This window comes from Larus michahellis, chromosome 8, assembly GCF_964199755.1.
Source record: "Larus michahellis chromosome 8, bLarMic1.1, whole genome shotgun sequence".
Classification (NCBI taxonomy): domain Eukaryota; kingdom Metazoa; phylum Chordata; class Aves; order Charadriiformes; family Laridae; genus Larus; species Larus michahellis.
The window spans coordinates 57377620-57404079 of record NC_133903.1 but is presented as its reverse complement, the minus strand read 5'-3'; the positions used below and the strand labels follow the sequence as shown (position 1 = coordinate 57404079).

At 42.0% G+C, this 26460-nt stretch overlaps 1 protein-coding gene across 3 annotated transcripts in view; it reads right to left on the bottom strand.

The window, feature by feature from the left end:
• Positions 1–24175, bottom strand: part of TNNI3K (TNNI3 interacting kinase) — an 84398-nt gene extending 60223 nt beyond the window's left edge. For all 3 annotated transcript variants that reach the window (XM_074599209.1, XM_074599210.1, XM_074599211.1), the window contains exons 1-7: positions 24047–24175; positions 23310–23418; positions 16186–16271; positions 14394–14491; positions 10824–10934; positions 2710–2808; positions 1137–1275 (exon numbers count right to left, since the gene is read on the bottom strand). In XM_074599209.1, coding sequence (XP_074455310.1) covers positions 1137–1275; positions 2710–2808; positions 10824–10934; positions 14394–14491; positions 16186–16271; positions 23310–23418; positions 24047–24086 — 682 coding nt within the window. In that variant the 5' untranslated portion in view covers positions 24087–24175. The remainder of the gene's footprint in view (positions 1–1136; positions 1276–2709; positions 2809–10823; positions 10935–14393; positions 14492–16185; positions 16272–23309; positions 23419–24046) is intronic.
• Between the last annotated feature and the right edge of the window lie 2285 nt (positions 24176–26460).

The window sequence follows — 26460 nt, the reverse complement described above, 5'->3', positions numbered from 1 at the left end:
AAGAATAACGATGTAGGCCAAAGATGTATTAAAGAGCAGTACTTTTGCAAGTAATGCACTCATCCTTTTCAAAAAACTTTTCTTTCTCTTATTCTGAGGACAAGAAATTAATTTCCAAATAATATTTATGTTGTTTAGTATTTAAGAACCTCCACCTTAATATTCATAATATGCATAAAATCTGACCTCTAAGTTTTAAGATCAATAAGACTTTGTAGGATGTGGCCACAAGTGTGTATGCACATGCCTGTGGTACCAGTGTCACGGCAGTGGCAAAGTAAGGCTGGAGTGTGGTACGTGTTGTGCCTTCTACATTGCTGAAGTGGCACAAGGAGAGGGAACAAAAGAGCAAGCATAAGAACGCAGCAGTACTACTAGTCGCATGCTAATATTAATTACAATGGAGAATATTTTAAATTGCGGCACGTGCGAAATATACAGCACTGAACTGTAACGTCTGTAATGTCTTACTGGCATCGGTGTGAGATCACGTGTGAAAAGAACGCACAGATTCCTACCTTTCACAGAATACCAAAAGTGTGCTAATAGACTTTCCTATCTGTCCAACCTATTGCGTCTCTCACACACACACTCTCTCTTATGGATGTCCCATAATGAAGCGTATAAAGCTTGTGTAGAATAACGAAGGATGTGCTAAGAAGATTCCATTTTTTGCAAAATTGTTTGTGAACCATTTGCAATTTCTCATCTGAATTATTTTAAATTACTTGTTGTATAATTTTGACTTAAAATCCTTCATCTGTATCTCATTCAGTAGGAGTTCACTATGCATTGAAGTCGTTTTGATTGGAGATACATACCACATGGCCGCGTGTTCTCTTGCTGGATTAGTGTCTCAATAGTAAACTGCCTCTGTATATTAATCTTAATTTTGTTTTCTGCTGCTGTTTTTCACCTCTAACTTATTAATGAAAAAGAATGAAAGCGAGAGGACAAACCAAGCATATTAAGAAGTGAAGAAAACTCTCCAACTGTTATATTTTTTTTTTCAGTTGCCCAAAGATGATACAATCACACACAGAGTACGTATTAGGAAGCTAAATTCAAGATTCAAGCCCTGACTCTGTTTATAAAATACAATGCTAAAGGTGATTTTTTAAAATATCTTTTCTTACCATCAGCTTTGCTTCCCTCTTCCATCAAGAGCTTTGTAATGTTGAGAAAGCCTTTGGCAGAAGCCAAATGGAGAGGCCTGTCTCCAACTTCACCACTTGCATTCACATCAGCTCCGAACTTTAGTAAGAGGTGGGTTACCTAAGTATTTCATCAAGGCTAATTAAAATATCACATGAAAATAAATCTTTTGACAAAATCAGGTAGAATATTATTGCATTGGGTAATAATACATGTGGGCATCTCTAAAGTTACAACAGGGAGAGGAGATTCAATAGAAAACTCATTTTTAAGTTACATATCTATAAAAAACATTCAAATTCTCAAAAGCAAGTGCCATTATTCTCTCAAATGTTATGTATGGTAAAGGGCTAGACACAAGACACATGTACTTGTTTAAGTGACCAGTCAGCATGATAAAGCAAACGCCCTCAAAGTCTGCAAATGTGAGAGCCCCAGCTTCCTTTCTGAAAGCGTCTCTTATCACAAGAGCACCATATGTGGTTTAGCATCATTTCACAAGACTGTGACTGTTTGTTCAGAAGCGGCTTATGGCAAATAAGCAAACCGATCTCTCAGCCTAATAATATGCAAGGAATTTCTTAATGTCACTGGATGGTGAGGTGCATATATATGAAAAGAAGGATCTCAGAAAGGCATCCATGGTTCACACCCTTTCTGTCACTCAGATACAGAAGAGCATTTTCAATCATCTGCCCATCTGGACTCTGTTCTTTCAAAAGCTTTTCCTACAACAACTCCTCAATGAACTCCAAGTAACGTCACCGAAATGAAAAATACACTCTACCTAGAGGTCAACCTTTGAAACTTCAAAATATCTCAGAATACCTGCTTTCACCCAAAGAAACGTATAGGGAATGACCTGCATAAGCCAAAATAGACCCACTATTGCATTTCACATAAAAGGGCTATTCAAGGCAAATGACTGGACTTCTAGATTAACCGTATGTCAATTATACATTAGTAAAAGAAAGAGAATTGGGACGTTCAATGTCAGCTTTGGTCAGAACTTCACATTATGCTTCAATAAATCTGTGACCCGCATGAATGAAGCAAGCACAGGTGGACTTGTCATGGAAAATCCTGCTCTCTAAATGATCGTTGTTTCCGTTAACTTAAAAGTGGCTACAATTTAGTTTGTGAATTCCAAGGGAAAACCAATAGAATTGCCATTTCACTGTTACTGGGAAGCGATGCTCACTTCCTTGGAGAGGCTTAAGAAAGATGAAGAAACATCAAATGAAATATGCCTTTGTGTCCAAGTCTCTTTATAGGTTATCAAAGCTAACGAGACAATCATTTGTTTCAAGAGGTCTAGAGGGGACGATACCAATTTTTGCTGGGGTCTAGCACAGAGGATTAAAGTATTGAAATGTCTTGTTGATATTGAGACTTCAAGAGCAACCAGTGATTGTCCTACAGGTGTAACTTCAGCACGTCAGGCCTTTTCATGGTAGGACCCTCTGGAATGTAAAGCAGAAATATCTAACACTGAACCTATTGCCCCCTCGCTGTTCCACTTCTCAGCTTGCTGAATTTCCCCCATTTGGTTACCTGTTCGTGGCCATAATATGCAGCAATATGCAATGGGGTGAAAAAAACTGCATCCTGAACATTGACATAAGCTCCATGCTGCAGAAGAATATCAACAGCCTAGAAGGAAAAAGAGAATTCCAATTAGAAGCACTAGATGGATCTATGTGGTCCACTAGTAAAACAAGATTTCAAAGCCTTACCTCACCAGTTTAAAAAAAAGGCAAAAAGCCCCAAACAAGCAAGCTATAAAGGTGAAGAACTGCATACAGTGTGTAAAAGTGATTAACTTACAGTACTTTAACTGAACACTGAATGTCACTGATGCTTCATAAATAAGCCTGAAAATGTTTTTGCCAGTAAAAAGGTGGCTTTATGAGGTAAAAGGCACAGAAATGACTGCCTGGAGTTTCTCTGAATAACCTTTAATTTTCTTTTAACCGTTATGAACAAAGAGCAGTAAACATATCAGAGTTTTTAGAAGTAAAAAAACCAAAACAACTCAATACAAAATGAAAGATTCTTTTAAATGTATATGTGTGAGGGTAAATCCTCAAGCATAATTCCCCCAGTGTGTAAAGATTTCTTTGTATTTTAGAAGATCATAGCCCTTCACCTTCAATAAATAACCCTAAGTGCTTTCTTTCAAATTTCCACTTTTTTGGTCTTTCAGGAGGCCAGTGTTTTCCTGGACAGCTACGAATTATCAGACATTTGCTTTCTGAATAACTGTCAAAATACAAGTCTGAATGAAGCCACTTTGGATCATTCCTTGAAGCCCAAGGGCTGCTAGTTTTTTTGAAGCACAAGGGAGCCTTTATGCACGCTGAGGGGCTTGTGCCATGATTGTTTGCGTAGTTCTACGTATCGTTTTGATGAATGTTAATTTTTGAGCCTAATGATGATGAAAGATGCTGGACCGTGACTCACCCACAGTACGGTGAGCAGCTGGGAAACACCTCCCTGGCAACTGGGAGAAATGACAAAGACGGGGAAACAGCCAGCTTCGATGTACGCGACTTGTACCTGTACCTCCCCATTGAGACTTCTGCTGCCGATGCCAGTTAATGCCAGCTGCCACAATGCACATTTCTGTCAACTGCTATCTACGCCGAGACCACCAAATCATTTCACACATGCAACAATGGGGCCAGTCATTTAAATCCATGTCATTCTCAAGTGCTCAGAGAATGAAAACCTGTTACCAAGCAACATTACTGTACAGAGATTATTACTTTACACAATTTAAATTGAAATACATTTTTTCCATGGGGCTGCCTGAATACATTTTTGTGTAAGGTCCATTCCCCGACATATTCAAGTGCATCTGTGTCCCACTGGTGTTAACCATTTCAGTATGATACCAGCTGTAAGCTCCTGCGAAGCAGCACTGCAGGGCCAGTTTGTCTCTTCAGACCCAAGGGCTTCAACAAGTCCAGCATGCCATAGGAGGTACCGAAGTGCTGCAAGGACTAAGCCCTTCTATTGAAGACAGGCTGGAGGAGGCGAGGACGGCTGTGTTCCTATGGAATTGCTCTTCAGCACCCCTCTGAGTGCAAATGATGGGAAATGTTGGCCCATTGTTGTTTTCCAGAAGCTAGAAGTATCCTGGCAGCATACTAGGCAGAGACTGGCGCAATTCTGATGTGAATGGGATAAGCAGGGAGCACTGGCTGTGAGTTAGATCACAAACAAGCCCCACAAACATTGGTGCTTGTCTTTGGCTGCTGTGGTGGTGCTCCAGAGACATGTGAGCTCCAAGCATGTGGCGAGGGAGAAGGTGAGAGCTGGCAGGAGTGAGAGAGCTCCTGGATGAAGGCAATCCTGGCGATGAACAGCATCCCAAGCAGCCATAGCCAGACCCCGCGGATGACACAGAATCACATAACCATTGAGGCTGGAAAGGAGCTCTGCAGATTGTCCTTGTACCAGCTGAAGAACAGCTCAGTAACAGCCTGCGCACATGCCCTTACTGGTCGAGTGTCAATGTGTTCAGGCAGTAAATAAAGAACACGCTCGGTTACGGTTGGTTAATACAACCGGCACCCCCTGTTGTGCATCCCATGCCCAGACAATTTTCAGTATACTAGTAGCTCGGTGGACCAGAGGTGGGGAACACAGAGCCAGATAGTCTGAGATTTAATGGCTTGGTCGCTTCTCAGTGATTCATCTTAGGCATTTCTCAGCAAACTACTGTCATAAAACTGAAGTTGCAGCTGCTGGCTCTGAAAAGAGATGCCTGGACCTGTAGCTTTTACAAGAATATGGTTGAAACTTCTTTGGCTCAGTTTGATTTTAATTTAGGCATGCAGCTGTGAGGCACGCGCTTGGGGATGTGACCCGACCCCAATTCTCCCTGATCATTTTTGGAAGCCGGAATTCAAAATTTAAATTCATATACAGGCTTCAAGGTAGATCTTCAAGATGAAAAAACTGTGTTGAGCAATGTGGAGCCACCTCTGATGATAAACATAAAACTAGACAAATTTTGACGCATTTTTCCAGGCTGTAGAAATGGCAACCATGCTAGCTACTTTGTGATCTCCTGATAAAAAGAATTTTGTGAGTCATATTAAGCAAACTCCACTGAACTGTAAAAGATGAGAGGGGTACAGAGACAATCTTAATGGTTTCAGAGACAAACTATCTTTCTAAGAAAGTAAATGGAATCTTAGAAAACACTGGAAGTTGTCATAGGCATTACAGGTAGGTGGGTATGCTGGAGTGATGTGTAAGGACAAAATTACTTCAGAAAGTAAGGGAGGAAATTCTGATGAAAAAAGAGCTTTAAATTCTTACAGAAAGACCAAAAAAAGACTTTTATCCTCAGAAGACAGACTATGACTAAAAGTGCAGCTCCTAACGTATGGGAAATTTTCAAGTTGCAGAGAAAGCAGCTCTTGCTGACTTTATTTGATGTTGTAAAACACAAGACAGACGACATAAAGGCTTTGTCTTTTGGACAAGGGCGAGGGATAAGAAATCCTCTAAGAAAATAAAATCAATGATTATTGACTTTTTAGCAGGTAAAATTTAAATGAGAAGACAACTTCAACAATTAAGGCCTTTGCACCAGTGCTAGCCTCTGTACAGCCTTACACTAAAATATCTAAAGAATCTATCATGATTTTCAGAGTTCCTTTATTAATTAAGCTATTAAAATAAAAATATAATTAGTGGCAAGCATTTGCCTAATTCCCTCCAATTTAGCAGATGTAGATATGATCAGTCATGTCCTGAAAGTGTCTTTGCATTAAGGTATTACAACTCCTAACTCTCCCTGTATCTGTAAAAATTTTAGAGCAAACTCTGTAAGACTGAATTAAGAAACTGCTAAAGGGCGTTCTGAGTGTTTTAAATACAACTTGCTGAAGAATGTACAATTAATCGTCTTTCTTAGGAAAACACCTACTGAGATATTGAGTATATGCCCTTCTGTAAGGCGTGAGGACGGACATCAGACCAGCAATAAGCTCTTGCATGTTCTTTTACCTTAGCTGTTCCAGCCAGAGGAAACACAGGTCACAGGTAAGTCATTAACGAAAGATGCAGGTGTTGGTGTCTTGAGATAAAATGCTGTCCCCAGGACTGCTTTTGCTACAGGGTAGCCAAAGAATGGGTTTTTGTCTGTATTTTGCCGATATTGGTAGATGCTAAACACGGAATAGTTAAAATGTTTTTGTGCAATATTACTAAAAGATAACTGTTCTGGACAAAGAAATCACTGTGAATTTAACAATACCAGAGTTTTAAAATTTCACATTTGCTTTGACATCTTCTAGCTTAAAAACGGGTGTCTCACAAATCTGCTGCACAGGACATTGTTGGGGAGAAAGCCGAGCTGGAGAAAAGGGTGGTGAAGGTTTGTCGCTGTTTTCAGACAGGTTGGCGTCACCAACTTAAGGTAAGTGTCTGTACTGAGCACAACTCAATGCTTTTTCACCTGAGTTTGCCAAACCCCTCCTGCTCCCAGCCGGGGGCTGCAAAAGGCTTTCTTCGCTTCATTCAGTCGGGATGGCTTGCTGGTAGCTATTAAAACTAGCTACCGAATTCAAGACTCCTGAGTTCCAGCGAGTTCCTTTGTCACTGGCTGGATCCTCAGACAGGCAAGTTCTGAGGATCTTTGATTGCCCTTTCTCTTACAGCTTGTGTAGTCACGTGCATTGATGCCGTGTGAGTACTCTTTCTGCATTCCTGGTTCTAGAATGACTCTGAAAATGTCTGAAAAATTGGTGCCAGATAAAACAAAGCCCTGGGAAGATGCAGCACTAGCATAAAATGCGGGGAATGAAAGAAGAAAATGGGGACTTGGTGAACCATTTAAGTCAGCTCATATAAATTTAATTTTTCAAGGCTTTTTGAATCATTTGAAGGTACTCCTATTACTAGAAAAATTCCAGTGAAGACAGGAGGTGCCAAACATGCTGATGTAACATATGACTTGTAAATGAAAAGGGATTTATTACTGTAGAAAACCTAACTCCCTTTTCCCCAACAGGCCCTTGCTACAAACACATTCACACTTCAGATTCTCAGGTTTGCAAACTGCAAAAATTAAGTAGCACTGGTTCATTCTGCCTGCAACCCTCGGCCCAGTTCACACATCCGTAGATGTTGTAATCTCAGAATGACAACTTTAATTTACAAAATGAAATGGGCAATGATACTGGCTTTGCAGTGCACTAATACTGGACAACACATAAATGTGTACGAGGCACATGCATTATTTATTTAGCAATGGCCTCCCTGGGATGGAAACATACAGCGTTTTCAAAATAGCAGACTGAATGAGAGATTTATTAAACTTATTTGGTAATGTTTCTAATCATCAGCTTATTTTATAATTTTTCATTAATTTTTCATTCTTCCCATTGGAAACTTGCAATTTCCATTAATGGATAAAATAAGCAAACAGCATAGTTTTGGTGAAGTAAAATATGGCAGTAAGAGCAGATGAAATATTTATACACCATGCTGGCTCAAATGAGTTGGAACATCCCATTGACGCTGATGGCCTTCAGTATCCTAATTTCGGAGAACTGATGACTCCAGCGGTTTCAGGTGTGGTGACGGAGCGAAAGCCATAGACTGACTCTTCAGGGAAATGGGAAAGAAAGCAATTTTTTCCCCAGTTCTCCCTGTCTTTCTCTTAAATATAGTCAGTCCTCTTCTGTAGTAAAAGATTGTTGCGTAGATTGATGTGTATACCTCTACTATTCATTTATTTAATGGTATAAATAATTGTTTATCTTATTGGAAGTAGGAAGATGACCAAAAATCTATTTTCTCTTTCTTAAATTTATTCGATTTTGTAGGGAGGTTGAAAAAATTACTCCATATTTCCATGAATATTAATGAAATTGCAGACAAAATAAGCTCTTTAATCTAGATTCTCAGCTATACAAAAGCTATATAAAGAAGGATAGAAAAAGCTTGCGCTTGGGCTATACGTCTTCAGTCCCCAGTGCAGCAGCTGAACCAGCAGAGTTATATAGAGTCCCACGCCATTTATGGGAATACTTCTGATAAAGAACTGATCATTTCCAAGGAAGAAATAAGGGGCTTTTCAAAACCACTCACAATAAGTTATTTCTTATCACGTTAATGGTCTTATCCTTGTCGTATTCTGACCACCCTTATTTTTCAATACCCTCAGTAGGAGGTCAAGACATGAGACAAATTGTAGTTGTTCCTCTGACATTTGCAAGACAAGGCCCCGACATTTTAAAAATCACTTGAAACTCCAATGCAGAGAAGAGTACTTTGTATTTCCCACAGAGGAAACATTAAATACATACTCCAAAAAGTGAAAAAGATCATTAAAGAAGATCATTAAAGAATTAAGACTCTGGTTAATATCTCTATTATAATTCCACAGAACGATTAGATATGGTGGTTCTTTATCTGATTTTTAGCAATAGGTTACACAAGGGAGGGTTTCCATTAAGCTAATAGAAAGAGCTGCGTGTGCTCTGGGAGGGAACGTCATGATGTGCTGTGAGCTGAGGGATGTAACGCTGCAAGGCGAACCCCCCCAGACCCGCTCACTCCCAGCCTCGCCAGCAGGCAGACACCCTGAGAGCTGGTTCCTTCTTCCATGGGGAGCGCTGACCTCCAGGCAGAAACGGTGAGCTTGCCCTGCTCACACCTTCCTCGCGCGCCAGATCCAACAGATGCTGCAGATTGATTTGTGCCCTGGTCACTGTTGGAGCTGCTGACGGAAACACGGAAGACTAACAGCTTTTTAATTGAGTTCCTTGGTGTGACCACCCGTAAATTGTTTTAACCTCCTTTAGTTTAACCTTCTTCGCACACACTGACTCTCTCGGTAACGCAAGGTTGTCACCAACTGCACCGTTATGCATCCTGTCTTTATCAAGAAATGCAAACATACCTGCCGGATTTGAATCCTTTTGGAACCAGTGTGGAGGCCACAATGTAAAGCTAAATTCGCCAGTATCCTCGCCTGGCCCTGGTGGCCCGCAAGTCTGGGAAAGGTCCCAGCAGACGAAGTATGCACCCCCCACACACATATACATATACACAGACATATAGACACACATATACATATACACATAGGTTATATATATAGTCCTTAAGAGGGTGAAACAAGAGAATGTGTATTTCCATTAGAAATGGGGGGAACTTTTACATTGGCACAACTCCTTTCCTTCCTGCACCTTACCATGTACTCGTTACACGAACGAGCGCTAAAACTGCTGCTCCCGTGAATCTCTGCCTCCTTCACTCACAATTAGGCAGGCTTTGGCAGCCAAGCTGTACTGGCAAACCTCCCAAGGGCATACAGACCGCACTGGCACTTCCAAAGGTGCCGGTATGCCAGCTGCGCGGAGCTGGCTTGCTTGACATCAACAAGCTCAGTGACTGCTTTAACTTGGGAGTTCGTAACACACGTCTTGCCATGGACATAGAGAGCGGTTCCTCTTTTCTGTTGAAAACCGTACACACACCTTGTTCTAGTCCTCCAGCCAAACTCTTATTTGAAGTGAATTTATAATTCGCTTAATGCATAACTAAATTCACAGCTTACATGCAAGTATTAATGTCATCTGAATTTCCTCCTTTGTACTTAGTTATTTTTTCTTGCATTTCTTGCTGAGTGACTCTCTTTAAAGAATTCTGATGTTTCTCTCTCCATAAATTAGTCCAGCACTCTGTATAAGTTAAAACTTTTACTCAAGCAGAGGACAAAATCTTTGATTGCTTAATGGACCCAAAGGAGATAAAAAGCAAAGTACCTGAATACACGAGTACGTTTACAGTCATAAACCCTTCATTACCAAGGTAATTTTGCACACCCAGTACTTTAAGAGATTAAAAAATAAATAAATTACACTGAGTGAGCTGTTGCCAGGGTGACCGAAATGAGATGATGTGTGAAATGACTGAACTGAGGTGGTAAATGATAAGAAAACAGATTCATGACTGACAGCAGGTCTAGAAAGGGAAGGGCCTGATTTATAGGCACCTAGGGAATCTCATCCCTCTCTCCCTTCCTCTGCTCCCCATAGTGGTAAGTCTCCAACCCATAGGAGGCTTATCAATATGGATGCTTGAGATTCACGCTAGACTTACGCTGACAATGGTTTTCTCTGTACTAATCCAATGTATAAAATAGCTCTAAACTGAGAACCTCTGTGCCTTTCTGAAGTGAAAATCACAGAGCTGTGAAGCAGAGCCTGTGACACCTAGAAGAGGGAACAAAACTCTTTTACTGTGTGTCCTTCACACTCAGAAAGACAGTGTGTGGAAGCCACGCTCTATATGCAGGTTCAGAAATCCTGACGTGTATGTCAGGTGTTTCATCATGTATCTATCAGTTAACATTTCCAATACTTAGAAAACAAGGCCATTTATTGCCAAGTCTTTAAAGACATTTATATAAAGGTAAGAGATGTACAAACAGATCTAGGTCCTTTGTGCATACTTGTTCAATGCAAAAATGCACAGATGTGATTTTCCCAAAATGTACAAAAAAATAAATGAAATTTAGCTGCACTAAACAAATTCCGAGTTTCATTTTGAAAGGCATCAATCTAAAATCTAAAATAAAATGACCTGCTAATATTAACACTCACTTATATAATTTCCCATAGAGAAAAGGAGAACCGTACCTTATGGTGACCAGCGATTGTGGCAATGTGAAGGGCTGTCAAAGCTCCGTACCCGACTTGCTGAATGTCAGCTCCACCATGCAGCAGCGCTGTTAGCAGTTCTGCATTGTCCTAAAAGGCATGTATTTAACACATGTTATTTCTGGGACACAGCTCTACCAGTCGCAGGGAGGGAGCCAAAGAGAGCGGTACACGGCTAGGCCTCCCCTGCTATTACATATCTGCATTTCAAGAACAGGGACTGACCACGGCCCCAGGAGCACAAAGTGCAAGGAAAGGAGCAGAGGGGAGATTTGTCCCAGGCACCAGGAGTCTCTCTTTTGCTATACTAAAGCCTGCATCTTCAAAACCAGTCTCTATTCTGATTTTATGATGTCTTTAAAGATCTCTCAGTCTCCGAGCCATTATTAAATGCACACACAAACTGTTTAAATGTCAAAACATTACAGTATCTAACATAGAAGAAGGGCACCTGAGGAGCTCCCAGGATAAATATATAGCATGCATGCCAAATTCTGAACCGTGAGCTTATTTTTCATATCGTTTCAGTTCCTTCCAGGTATACACACAATTTTTGCTATGACTATGACTTCCAGGTATAACAGCAGCAATGGGCAATATCAAATGGTAATAATAAAAATAAAGTTGAGAAACATATTAGGAGTCATAATGCCCAGGCAATACGACCATTAATAAATTCTCCTTTACAAATGGTGAAATTAAACACAGAGAAGTGAAATGATTTGTTTGGGGACACCGGCAGAACTCGCAGGAGAAACCAGGCCGTCTTTCTCTCCATTACTTGTTCTAACCTCACCAACTAGAGCCATCGTAATTGTCTTCTTGGGGACCTGCCTTCTATCATTCAGCCCACATATGAGCCTTCTCCAATTCGTTTTCATTGTTTCCTAAGAAGAAATGCACACAACACAGGGGCAAAAGAGATGCTAAAAGCTCTAAACTTCCTCATTGTTCTCTTCCTCTTCAGAGCAGACACTAAAAGAAGGGCAAGGATGAATCAATGCCAGAGAAGCAACGGTTAAAATATGTCTGCGAAAGCACAACATTTGTTCATACTGAAATGGTTTTCCGATTTTCAGGAAATATCAGGAATTTCTCTTTGATAATAATGGACAGTGAAAGCTTATATCACTTTTCCTATCAAATAGTTTTAGACCCTGGAGCACGGTACTTCGTCGCCCAATGGATTGGACATTATGCATCAGGGAAGACAGGCTGAGTTTGAATTATCTTGAAACGTTCTCTTCTAATTAATGACTCAGTCCAGTCCACTGTTACAAAATGACACAAAATATTCAGATTATAGACAAGAAGAAGTTTCACATGAAGTCTCCTTGTCTCGATATACATTGCTTTATTGTTTCTGAGGTACCTCTAGTGTCCTTTATATTTTACTTAGAAAAGAATTATAATGCAACAAAAGCTGTCATCGGGTAACTCACAGTAAATCTTAAAGTCTTAAAATGTCACTTATGGCAGAAATGTTCTATTGCATTTTACTTTACATCCCAAACTTCACACTAGTTTGCTTAGCTTCGTGCGACCTGGAAAAGATATTGGATATTGTATCACAGGACTCAAGTGATTAAATAAGTTGCTGATACAGTTCTTTTGCCTAAGTGGATGCGAGAGATTTATCAACTTTACAGTGCAGGGAAAACAGACAAAACAAGATTTGATAGCAAAATGAAAACTACTCCCAAGTAATGAAAACATCCTAGAAATCTGTTATAAAAGTCCTATTTAAGCAAAGAATTTTTTTAAAACTAAATTAATAATTGTAAATGATTCACTGAGTTTAACATTAAAGAAAGGCAGAGATATTCTTCTAGGCAATTGGCTAATTATGCAACATTGCGCATGGGGAAGAGTTTCTTTTATGATTGCTGGAAACCATCACTTCATTCCACAATGTATAAGATTTGATTATTGTCATCATTTTATAGCTTGCATATCTAATTGGTACCAGCGGCTGTAAAACCAAAGTAACCCAGGAATTACAAGACGTAATGCAAGATATAGCGAGTGCTCACAGTATACTAGCTAGGAGGGGGAGGTAGCTTATGGTGCACGTACACAGAGTCAAGCCACGGACCTGCAGAGTGTAAGGCATCCACAGCACATCATAACTTTTAGGTATCCAGCTCCATGACTGAGTCTTCAGCCTATTTAATGACCACACCTGGGGCAAGTTCAGAGTTCCAGTGATGGGATTCATGAAATCCAGCGTTTGGAGCAGGAAATTGCCTTAGCTTGTCCACAGCAAACACTGTAAATAGGGCGGCACCTTTCTTCCCAACTTCAGACAGAATTACAAAAGCTGCTGGTTGCATCTCTCCTTTCTTTCCACTCCTGCCCTCCTCTGCAACAGCTAAAGCATTGGGGGTTCAGTGTCTTCCCTGCACCAATATCACTCACAGCTGTATGCCACGTGCCTCAGGCAATACTGTCAGTACTCCACCTGTGTCAGGCTTTCCCCTCACTCCCCCTGTCCCACGACCCCCCCGTTCACTTCCACGGGCAAGCTGGTTGCACGCTCACCCCAGCACAGCCACAGCCTGCTGACTGGAAATACCAGTTTGAATGCTCTCCAAGAGAGACTTTGGTCTTCTCTCTACACAGATATTCTAATTATCAGATTATTACCTAATAGAAGGCAAACCATCTCCTTTTCCACAGGTGAGCTTTTGGGGGAGAAGGACCGTGACTCTGATAATTCCTGCTGCATTTAGAAATGGGTATTTGGATTAAAGACCATCTACCACATCTGTGTCCTCTTGCAACAGAGCGAGGAACACTACTTCTGGATCAAGAGAGGCACACAGGTGCCAACTTGCTTAACCTGCTCTCAGCTTTGAGCATACAGCAGATCGGAACGGCATCTGCCATGACAGCTTTGCAGAAGAAAGGCTGTTACGACCTTGTGGCACCTATGGGACATACAAGGGTTGCACATTATAGTCTAGAATATAAACTCTGAAATTTACTCTGAGTTCCCTCTAAAAAGCAAAGTGCTTTTGGGGCTAGTCTATGCATGGATTAAGTTTCTAAGATGCTCCATCTCAAAATAAGAATCATAACAATTCTTTAGGAAAATGCTGTCTTTGTCCACTTTATTCCTTGCTACTGTTATTGTTAAGTCTTAAAAGATAAGTACAATAATGAAGAAAATTAATATTGCAGCTGAATGTGGAACTTGAGGAGGAACAACAAAAAAGAAGAAAAAAGACAGAAATTGTGAAATAAAATCCTTTGAGATTGTTTCTATTAATAGCTATAATAACAAAAAGAACTCTCCTCTATCTTGAGTTGTATTGCATGATTTAATCAATACTTCTAAAGCAATATCATATCCTCATGGATGGCGTAGCAAAAGCACATGCTGATTTCCTGTGCATCGGCTCTTTATAGGCCATTTTCCTATGCACCGTAAACATGAAATTTGTATTTTCACCAGAAGTAGCAACTAGAGAGTTCATCTAGATAGTTCAAACAAATAAGCTGCTCAATTCTGATTTCTTTTCATCAATTCTATTCAAAATAATTTACCTTATAAACTGCCAAGTGCAGAGCTGTAAATCCATTTCTTGTTAATCTGGACGGGCGCAGTCCTTTTAGCATAAGAGTCCGAATATGTGATTTATTACCTTTAGGATGAAAATTGGAAAACAAAGTCACTTACAGAAAAGAACACACAGAAAAGATTTGATTATTGTCATCATTTTATAGCTTGCATATCTAACTGGTACCAGTGGCTGTAAAACCACGCTAACACAGGAATTGCAAGACATAATGCAAGCTATGGCAAGTGCTCACAGTATATTAGCTAGGAGAGGAAGTAAGTAAGTAAATAAGTAACTTCTGTGTGAGTTTGAAAGCCAAGAGAAATAGGTAGCTTATCTGCCGACCTGAGGCAAGTCATAAAACATATCTTGTGAAACCTGCGGATGGTATTAGGCACCACCTCCTTATCCACTGGGACAGCTGCAGATCTGGCCAGGAACTGGCCCACTCTTTGTTCACATTTTATAAGGATTTGTTACGGTTAGTTGAACTTCCAAAGAAGCAAGCTCCTCTTTTAACATCCAGGCCATGCTGCAAAGGACTCCATAAACCAGCAGGTGCTTCCAGAATCTCTGGTTTCTCAGACACTGAACTCTTTTGTCCTTTCAGAACAGGAGCGCTCTGCACAACAGTATTACAGGGACACTCATTTTGAGGGATGCTAACGAATGTCAGCACGGGCAAATAGCTTTACTCCTACCGTTCTGATGCGCACTGATGATCTCAAAAATATATCTGCCTTCTGAATACTTAGGACAGTAATCAAGGACGAGGTCGGATCTAATAGCTTCTCTCCCTCTTTGAAGTGTTCACATACCGTACCTAATTAATTAACATTGTATGTTTTCTTAAACTTCCCCTCTGCAATCCCACCAATCGCTCTAATGTTACAGCTACTGAGGTCATCTTTGGATTTGATCTTGCACTCTCTGAAAATTAAGTGTAAAGATCCACCTGGTTTTCAGCGTGCAGGATCAGGTCCTCCTTCATGATAGCATCTAAGATTGAGCAGATCGTTTATGCATGTTATTATTAAGTACTTTGCAGAGCTGAAACCTCAGGGTAAAATGCTCTTCACCTCTCTCAGCCAGTTTCTGCTGAAAATTGTATAACAAGTGCAAAGTGCGTGCATGAACTAATGACTTGCTATGTGGATAACAGAGCAGCAACGTGGAGCCGAGTGGAAAATTCCACCACTAGTGTGTTTCTATGAGCATCTCAGAAGACATTTTGCACTATTTTCTTGTGTACTCGGACTTGTAATCTGCAAAAATCCTATCAGCTGGTATTTTTCACTGAAGTATTTGAGTTGTTCTTCTTCTAATTACCATGAAATAACATACAGGTATTTTCATTATACCAGAAAAAGAGAGGTATGCATGGCAAAGTATTGCTAGAACGAGCTCCCTGGCCTGAAGTCTATACCATGTACAGAATACGGAAGTGTAGAGCAATGCTGTAGGATGAGCATGGATTGACTGACTAATGCATATAGCAAGGAATTCCGAATTAAACACCTGGAGCAAACCACGCCACATTACCAACCAAAACTTTCCTTGGACTGAAGAATCAGCTAAAGCGGGGTTCAGTCTAACTCGATTCAACCCCCTTGGCAGTAGAGTTGAGAATAACGCTATAGATGCTTATCCAACTGTCAACAAGGACAACACAGAAAGAAATAAACTGAAAATATAACCTTCCTGACAGTTATTAGACAGAACAAATCAGTAGCCATGTAAACAAAATGTTTAAAGAACATCATATTTCAAATACATACCCCCACATATGCAACATAAATGAAGAAGAGAGAGCCCATTTTCTGTGCGGTAATTTAAATTGACTTTGCAGAAGGCTTCATCAGAGCTGAAAAAGAGATTTTACAGATGATTACTGTTTTCATCCTTTAGCACAGCTTCTTTCATTTGGAAAAAATTAAACAGAGAAATCTCAATATAATTTTTTTTTGAGACACCGGGCTAATTTTATACCAGTTTACACTCTGTAAATCTAAAAATACTTTACTAATAACAAGTGAGTAGTTCAGATGTATTGTTTTCTGAGCAATCCTGCTATTCAGTCACAGTATATACATTCTAAAACCAGCTAAATTAGAGAAAAAAAGAGGAAAGACTCTTCAGAAATATAAATAATCCATACGAAACCAGTTTCTTTATTGATGCAATAATAACTAAGAAGTATTTTAAAAAAATCTATGTATTTGCTCTAAAATGATGAGCAGAACACACACAGAACTAGAGGCAAACAAGCCAAGTCAAAAGAATAACCAGAAAAAGCCTTTGAGTAAGTAAGTTTATCTTCCCCAAATGAGATCACAGAAACGCTCAACAATAACTACAGGGAATGGTTCAGCTGAAAACACTCCAGAAGCACACACATGGATGGGAGGTACCTACAGCTCAGACAAAAATTCAGCAATGATTAGAGGAAAATGTTTGTAAAGCGTTCTGAGGAATGAAGAAGTCTTTCCAGAAGCCACCGTTGTGGATTTGCAGCTGCAACGGCACACCAAGTCCCGGGAAGGCCCGTGAGCGTCCGAGGGTGGAGAGGCCAGGGCCGGGGGGGGCTGGTGCGCGGCAGGGGCGAAGCCGGGCCAGGATGGGACTCACCTTTGCTCCAGCCCCCTTTCCTGGCCCTTACCTTACGGCATCGCGAGGACGATGGACCTGTAACGCTCAGCAGGCTGGTGGGATTTTATAGCTCTGGTTTTCTGATTTGGTTTATTGTGATACATTAAAATAGAATTTTAAAATAATTTATAGATCCTCATTTTGACTTCCCATTAACTTGTCCCCAAGTATTTCTGGTTTTGATATAAACAAAATATTACAGTTTGTACTCACATCCTGCTAAAGAAAGGCTTGTTTGCATTTAAAGTTCTCAGACAACTAAATGTCACTTACATATTGTGACACTGACAAAATGAAGCTCAATTTAATGTTTAATTTTCTCCCATATTTTCAGTACAGCGTTACATTTTTATATAGCTTAATGATTTCATAGTGCCTTCTAGGCCACACAACGATGAAATTAATAATTAAAATGAAGTAATTATTATTAATACATTTCTAATAAAATAACTCTTAAATAGGATCCATACCAAGTTTGACTCATTAAAAGATATTCAGAATATGTATTTGATGCTCTGTTCTTTATGAGAGCGTGGTGACCTCTCCGTAGCTGGAGCTCTGGTTATAAATCCTATGAAAATAGCATTATAGCTTTACTTGAAAAACTCCTCAATGTCTGAAGTGTCACATTTATTTTTTAAACAGTGAAGAGAGCCCCTGAAAAGTGTGAAGGAAAGTGATCACTCTATTTTTGCTTACAGACTGATAAATCATTACCGTACTCGAACATTTCAGCTTCTGTCGTCGAGTCTCATGGGTTTCCTTTAGCACAGATTGACTTGTTACTGCTCCATCAAACACTCTCAGTAATTACTTTTGTTGACAATTAAATACACATAACAATTAATACTTTTGTGGAGAATGCCGATTTTGGTCTGTCAATAGAAGTTTAGGGTTTTTTCCATTCAGTATCAGTATAATAATGATAATCATGGTTTAGCAGAACATTTAGATTTCTATATCTATAAATCCAGCCTGAGTGTGTAGCACTGTTAAACACAGTTAACATGGTTACAATTAAAAATAAGGCTTTAATACTTCTCTCTCCTTTTAAAATACAAACCTATGCAAAGTTCCCCTTAGCAAGATGACCCCTGTTCAGCAAGGTCCCACTTAGGCCTTTTCCTTCAATAAATATTTCAATAATTTGTTCTTTAAGTAGAATTTAAAATGCAGACAAAGCCAGAGACTTGTATTTGCTTCTGTTCTCTTCGTTAAGTCTATCCTAAAAGAAATCCTGCTTGTTCAATGTGTGTTATTGTTCTAAACTAGGAGCAAAGCCTGTACCTTTATATTCTTTTCCGTGAAGCTTGACAAAATTAATTTGGAAATGTTAAACCACCTCACTTTTCTGGGATTCATTTGAAACAAACCATTTTAATTTCCAGAATTTGAAAGTATCTTTTCCAGTTTAGTGGGGTGGTTTGAGAGCTATTAGATTGCAAAGGGACACCTTATAACCCCCGGCTGTGGGCTCGGAGCGTGTTCTTTGGCGGGCAGGCTGCAGACTGATCCCCTCCTGCTGCAGCACCCAGCATCGTAACCCCTGCAAGCACCTGGGGAGCAGCATCTCCTCCTGCTGCGGCACCCAGTGCCATCATCCCTGCAAGCACCCAGCAAGCGGCAGCAGGAGCAGCCACCCACGCTGCAGGGCAGGAGCAGCAGCACCCACGCTGCAGGGCAGGGGCAGCACCCACGCTGCAGGGCAGGAGGAACACCCACGCTGCCAGGCAGGGGCAGCAGCACCCACGCTGCAGGGCAGGAGCAGCAGCACCCACGCTGCAGGGCAGGAGGAACACCCACGCTGCAGGGCAGGAGCAGCAGCACCCATGCTGCAGGGCAGGAGCAGCCACCCACGCTGCAGGGCAGGGGCAGCAGCACCCACGCTGCAGGGCAGGGGCAGCAGCACCCACGCTGCAGGGCAGGAGCAGCAGCACCCACGCTGCAGGGCAGGAGCAGCAGCACCCACGCTGCAGGGCAGGAGAAGCACCCACGCTGCAGGGCAGGGGCAGCAGCACCCACGCTGCAGGGCAGGGGCAGCAGCACCCACGCTGCAGGGCAGGAGCAGCAGCACCCACGCTGCAGGGCAGGAGCAGCCACCCACGCTGCAGGGCAGGGGCAGCAGCACCCACGCTGCAGGGCAGGGGCAGCAGCACCCACGCTGCAGGGCAGGAGGAACACCCACGCTGCAGGGCAGGGGCAGCACCCACGCTGCAGGGCAGGAGGAACACCCACGCTGCAGGGCAGGGGCAGCAGCACCCACGCTGCAGGGCAGGAGGAACACCCACGCTGCAGGGCAGGAGCAGCAGCACCCATGCTGCAGGGCAGGAGGAACACCCACGCTGCAGGGCAGGGGCAGCACCCACGCTGCAGGGCAGGAGGAACACCCACGCTGCAGGGCAGGGGCAGCAGCACCCACGCTGCAGGGCAGGGGCAGCACCCACGCTGCAGGGCAGGAGGAACACCCACGCTGCAGGGCAGGGGCACCAGCACCCATGCTGCAGGGCAGGGGCAGCACCCACGCTGCAGGGCAGGGGCAGCAGCACCCACGCTGCAGGGCAGGAGGAACACCCACGCTGCAGGGCAGGGGCAGCACCCACGCTGCAGGGCAGGGGCAGCACCCACGCTGCAGGGCAGGGGCAGAAGCACCCACGCTGCAGGGCAGGGGCAGCAGCACCCACGCTGCAGGGCAGGAGCAGCACCCACGCTGCAGGGCAGGGGCAGCACCCACGCTGCAGGGCAGGAGGAACACCCACGCTGCAGGGCAGGAGAAGCACCCACGCTGCAGGGCAGGGGCAGCAGCACCCACGCTGCAGGGCAGGAGGAACACCCATGCTGCAGGGCAGGGGCAGCAGCACCCACGCTGCAGGGCAGGGGCAGCAGCACCCACGCTGCAGGGCAGGGGCAGCACCCACGCTGCAGGGCAGGGGCAGCAGCACCCACGCTGCAGGGCAGGGGCAGCACCCACGCTGCAGGGCAGGAGGAACACCCACGCTGCAGGGCAGGGGCAGCAGCACCCACGCTGCAGGGCAGGAGCAGCACCCACGCTGCAGGGCAGGAGGAACACCCACGCTGCAGGGCAGGGGCAGCACCCACGCTGCAGGGCAGGAGGAACACCCACGCTGCAGGGCAGGAGAAGCACCCACGCTGCAGGGCAGGAGCAGCAGCACCCACGCTGCAGGGCAGGAGGAACACCCACGCTGCAGGGCAGGAGGAACACCCATGCTGCAGGGCAGGAGGAACACCCACGCTGCAGGGCAGGGGCAGCACCCACGCTGCAGGGCAGGGGCAGCAGCACCCACGCTGCAGGGCAGGGGCAGCACGCCTCCAGGAATGTCCATCCACAGAAGAAGAAGGTGCTGTGAACTACAGACATACAAAGTATTGTGCTGGTAAGAAAATATTTTAGCGATTCTAACTCAAATGAAACAAAACTGTAATTAAATAATAAATAAGTACAAATTAAATATTAAATACATAAAAATTAAATATTTTCCTTGTGAGACATTTTGACAATTTTTTTCTGATGAAAACTAGCTTTTTGGAAAAAAACTTTTCTGTCAGAAAGACCACTCTGATAGAAACTGCTGTCTGCACGCTATCAGTACTGGGCGGTTTATGTTCAGGGACAGTGCATTATTTTAAAAGGATATGGGCCTGATAAAAACAGAGCATTACATTTATTTATAACTGCAAAAATTGAAATTATTTTGCTAAAAGTCTGTGCCTCAGTGCGCCAATTCTCGCATCAGTCTAGATTTTCATACGCGTTCCTTAGAAGATGGGTATCACATGTTAAGGAAGCTCATTATTTTACGTCCCGAATGTAAACTGCTTCTGTATGGAAGGTTTTTTTCACACATTATAGTCACATTTACCCTTGTTTGGTGCCAGCCCTTCACCTACCACTGCCACTTTACTAATGTGGAAATTGTTTTGCTCAGTAAAAATAAAATCTCATTCTTTAAATGTATTTTCTCTTTGTGCAATTCTTCTCTGACATGCTGTGATTAATGGTAGTGCTATAAGGCTCATCTATTTTCAGGTTTTCCTTCAGGGGCAATTGAGGGAAAAATAAATTCCAGGTTCTGGGAAACAAGTCTGCGCAGTAACACGTTGGGTGTCCACGAGGTGCACACCGTACGTACCCTTGCACTGCGGCGACTGCGTGGGGGAGTGGATTGCTTTGTGTGAAGGATGAATTCTGCAAGTCTTAAAATCAGAGTATTGTTGTGCTGTAAAGTCATGTCTCCTGCTTCAATTTTTTATCTTTAGAATTACATTAAAAATTCATATTCCTAGCACTTAATGTGTAGTTAAGAATCCAGGTTATACCATTTTAGCTGCATGTTAAAATTTCCTCTTCTTCCAGTTAGAAAAATAATAATAAAAAATTCCCATTTGTTTTCTTAGTGGTATTAAATTGTAATATGGTTTGAGTTCTTATAAACTGGCAAAATTTTAATGTTTTTGTGGGAAAATATTGCAGGGAAAGTTTTATATATTAAAAGCTGCAATTAAAGGGCTTGTACGGAAAATGAAAACCAGCTCAAATGACTGCACTCAGGGCCTAGTTTTATGTAGGTGTCCTCTTGGTTCCTTTCTGAAGAAATAATTGCATCTTTTAGGGAAATGGAAATTCTGACTTTTTATATTTAGTGTGGTCGTTTTAGGAAACCATTGCACTAATAGCTCTGAGGTATGGCAATAGACTGGGGACAACTTTTATCCAAGAAGTGACAGGTTCACTTTTCACTTTTGCAGCTGTTGGGTTTTTTCTATGGCATTGGACTGTTTGCCCCTTGACCTTTGTGTGTCTCCTCAGTGTGAAACAGGGATGCTGACCGTTCTTTCCTCTGCTAGGACAGCAACTTATTTAAATTTCCATCAGGCAAATTACCGTCTTTGCCTTAGCTTCCAACAAACATTTGGTTTTTCAGTCTTAAATTTTTTAAATAAACAATGGGTAAAACCCTATTAATTCCTCTGCTATTTGAGAGATGAGAAGTCTTCCGAAAATAACCACTGCTGCTGTGGAAAAGGTTTTCATATAGTCGAGACTGATTTTTAACATGAGCCATGCTTGGATTTTAGACGCTCACAGAACCTGACTGTTTTCATTACTCGTGGGTGAAGGCAGCTTTTGGAAATGAAATCACTGGCTGTTTCCTCCAGCCTGACTGGAAAAAAAAAAGCCTTTCCAGTGCAATGTAACCAGTATCAGTAATTCCCACTCCTTCCGTGGAAAAGAGCAGTGCTCTTGATCCAAGATGAGTTTGGTTGACAACGAGACGGACACGGGCAGTAAGGCAGGCTGATAAGCTGAACTGCCAAAGGTCTGCTTATGTGGAAGTTAATTTTTTTCTTTATTCTTATGCCTAATGCAGGAATTAAGCACTTTCACCATATACTCAGATGTCTTGCTTATCTAAAATAGAGAGTACTCTGGCTCCAGTTTGTTAGGATAATTAGTTTTACTACTAAAAAAGCTTAAAATGAGGCAAGCACCGAAGTACTTTATTGGATCACAGCCAAAGTGGTCAGCGTATTGCAGCGAAAGCCCGGTGTCGTCTTTCACTTAGCAGGCTCAGTGATAATTACGCTGGCTGAAAGTGAGCATGATGAATAACTTATATGACCAGTTTGGCTTTTTTGAGCTTGTGATTTATTTCTGATTAGAATCCCCTATTTTTTCAAGTGATTTTGATGTCTGACATTATTTACCTGACTATTTTCTTAACTTACAGTCAATGAGCTGGGTGTTTTCTGTATTGGAGCTTTTCAGATAATGAACATGTTACTTGGTTTGGTGACCTTGGTTGTTAGCACGTGCTGCGCTGAGAAAGCGATTACAGTCATGAATTTGAAATCCACTTTCAGAAGATCATCTTCTTTTGTGTTTGTTTAAAATTTGTTATTTCAGCAATATTCCTGTCTGAAGAAACACATTAGCAAAACTGAAAAGTACACAACAAACTTAGACATCCCATTAAAGCTAATTAATTTACAAAAGTATACAGATGTTTGCTGTAAAATATTGGCATTAGTAATTAACAACCACTAATTTTGGTACTGTGCTGTGGGACTCTGGCCCAGCACTGTAATGACATATTCCCCAAACCAGACATTAAAGAACATGCATTCCATACACGAGACGCTCCTTGCCTAGGAAAACACCTGAAACTGAAAATAGTGTTCAATGGCAAATACTCATTTGAAAGAAATTAATAAATAACTTTCCAGAATATTTTACCTAAAAACATGCTTCAGTTCTGTCAGCTCCTTCTCTTTGATTTGCAGGTCATCTTCTAATCGTTCTATGATTATAGCATACGATTCACTAACTTTCTTCTTCCATTCATCTAACAAGAAAAAAAGCCTGATTCATAAAGCACTTCAGAACATATCAAATCAGGAACTCAAATCATAACGTCCCAGTAACTGAAGCACTTCATTTTTAAATGTCCAATTGTACACTGTTTCATATATTTTTCTATTTCAATATGAAAGTTTAAAATATTACAGCTATTAAACTGTTCTTGCTGCAACAATTATAGACACATATATACTGATTTCATAGGCACTCATACATATGAATCCTTATGAGAAATATTTTTAACTTGAACAAGAGAAAACTTAAGCCTTAGGTTGCATTTGTTAGCTCTTATTTCCCAAATCTTAGCATAGACACGCAGCATAAAAAAGCTGGAAGGTTTTTCTAATGAAGTATGAGTTAAATCAACATAATAATTTAAGTTAACACAATCTTACACGATTGCACAAAGAAATTTAGTTTACTAGCTTTTTGTCTTCTTTTACGGACTGTATATGCGATTTGGCTTAAGCCATTCTTCTTGTAAACCAAGAACAATACAATACCTTATCCTTGGACTCAAAAGTAAATTAGCAATGAGTTATTTCCCGAAATATCATTTGCGTCTTGTAGATGGATGTATGATATATTGCATTTAAAAAAGCAACATTAATTACCAGTGCAAGTTTGGGTTGGTCTAGATTTATAATTTCCCATTTGTCCAATATATCTTCTTTGTTTCAGCAAAGTTCTTGCAGTAATATGATTCCTTGTTCAAGAGCAGTGACAGTCCTACTGAAAAATACTTTTGATAGTCTCTGGCTAAAAATAAACCCTGTGCCAAATGGAATGTCATGCAACAATGACACGGAGCAAAACTGGCTGTGCTGTCAACTGTAAAAAAATAATAAAGGTACCTAATCAGCTCGCTTAAAAATTGACTGTCTATTTCAACAGAAACATTTGCTTTCATCTGTTGAATACCTAAAACTGGTGGGAAGCGGGTAATTTGGCAGCTTGCTACCAGTTTTGTAGAGAAAAAGGAATTTTAGAAGCTGAATCCCAAGCACACTTTCAGGATCCCCGAGGAGTGCTGGGGGTCCCCAGTCTGGAGAGGCTGGAGAGGATCTCAACTGGTAACATTAAAACCGAGTGCTGACCCAGGGGATGGCTTTGGAGCATCTGGGCATTTTACTTAGGAAGCGCAAATTGTGTCACATCAGAGAGTACTGACTTTTTGCAGTTTGTTAATATTTGTACGTGTTGTTATGTCGAGGAAGTCCCACTGAATGAGACTGGGAAATGAGCTGGCTGCCAGGAGTCCAGAACGTGTACCCTGTGAGCAGACCCTCTGCGGCGACGGGCCTCCTCGCACCAGCAGGCAGCGGCAGCTCGGCTGGGAATGGGCCATGGGACCGCCGGCAAAGGACGTGACCTGCAGGCAGCAGGGCTGGTCGCCGCTTACAAAGAAGGGAGGGGACTCTCAAGGTCTTTTAGCTCCTGCTCCTGCTCTCGCTAGAATTTCTCCAGAAATGAAGGAGGACACAATCAAGGTGCTTTGTTCGCATTTCAAGCAGACCATGTACAAGACAGCTGAGGACCAGGATCTACAGAGATACGCAACTAAATCCTGTGCTCAATCTAATTTATCCTGTTTGGACCCTCTGTCACAGTAACACAATAAACCCCCCATGATCTGGCTAGCTGGAAGGGTGAACTGAGCAAACTCCGTGTCTCATGCAAACAAATCATGACAAAATTAATCTAGACTGTGTGCAGAGATGCATTCCTGTGAGACCCTGTGCTTAAGAACTGTGAAAGATTGGTTAATAGCAAAATAACACTGCTTTTCTCTCGCACAAACTGAATCTCCTCAGTAATCTGCTTAGCACCGATCTGCTCATCTATTGTCTACCCTTTTCATATCCATTTCCCCATGTTCTCTATCAAATGGAACTACTTGGCACATATTGTCCCAGCCGGTTATGGGATTCATGCTGGTTTCTGTATGTGTCTCTTTTCCTCCTCTTATTGTTTTTTTATTTTTGTTTAATTTATTTGGTGTATATATTTTTATATACACATTTATATATTTAAAGCGTGTTGATTGACCTTGGCAGCTGTTCTGTGTCTAAGTTCTTAGTTTTCTCAGTTAAGGATTCAGGCAAGAAGATATGTTAATATAATACACATATATAAAATCTTCAACATGCTGCATCCCATTGTAAACAAACTTGCACTCCTGTGATAGTTCCTGACACAGCATGAGCTCATCCACTTATTTGCACTGATTTACACATAAAACCAAGGATGTATTTCAGAAGACTTTGAACTGCTTTGACAATATGCCCTGTGATATTCAACCAAATATTTGCAAAAAGGCAGCAGCTTCGTAACTGATCCTCCACATCTAGTTGCCAAGCAACTGGAAGAGCTGGAAATGCAGCTCGGAGATGGGTATCTCCTCTCCCACTGCTTTTATTAGCTGAGCGATGTTTGTTTTTCTTCAAATGTCTAAAATGCCGCCGTACCTGTGCAGTCAAAGACAAGTGTTTAGCTGTCTCTCCCACCCGCCAGAGCGTTCTGGGGTAAAAAGGCCTGCCAGGACACATTCACTTCAGCACACACCTCCCTCGGCAGCCTGGCCTACATCAGGAGCTCAGCAATGGATGCATTTCATCTTTTTATAGCAGTGGAGCTTTCTGAACATTTTCTGATCCATTCATGCAGGACAGCGTTAATCATATTAGGATTACCTTTCATTGTCAAATAAGATAGATCAGCATTTTTCTTCATATCCTGTGCTTTTAGGAGCTGCTCTGAAAGAAGGGCCCGCAGCTGGGCCCCCCGGGGTCCCAGCTCAGAGATGGGGTGTCTCAGCGCTTGTGCAGGTATTTGCACTCCTGCAGCATTTAGCAGCCTCTGCTGCAGATGTTGCTAACTCCCTTCTATCATAGAATCATAGAATCGTCTAGGATGGAAGGGACCTTTCAGATCATCAAGTCCAGCTGTTCGCCTAACGCTGCCCAAACCCCCACCAGCCCATGTCCCTCAGCACCACGTCTGCCCGGCTTTTCAATCCCTCCAGGGA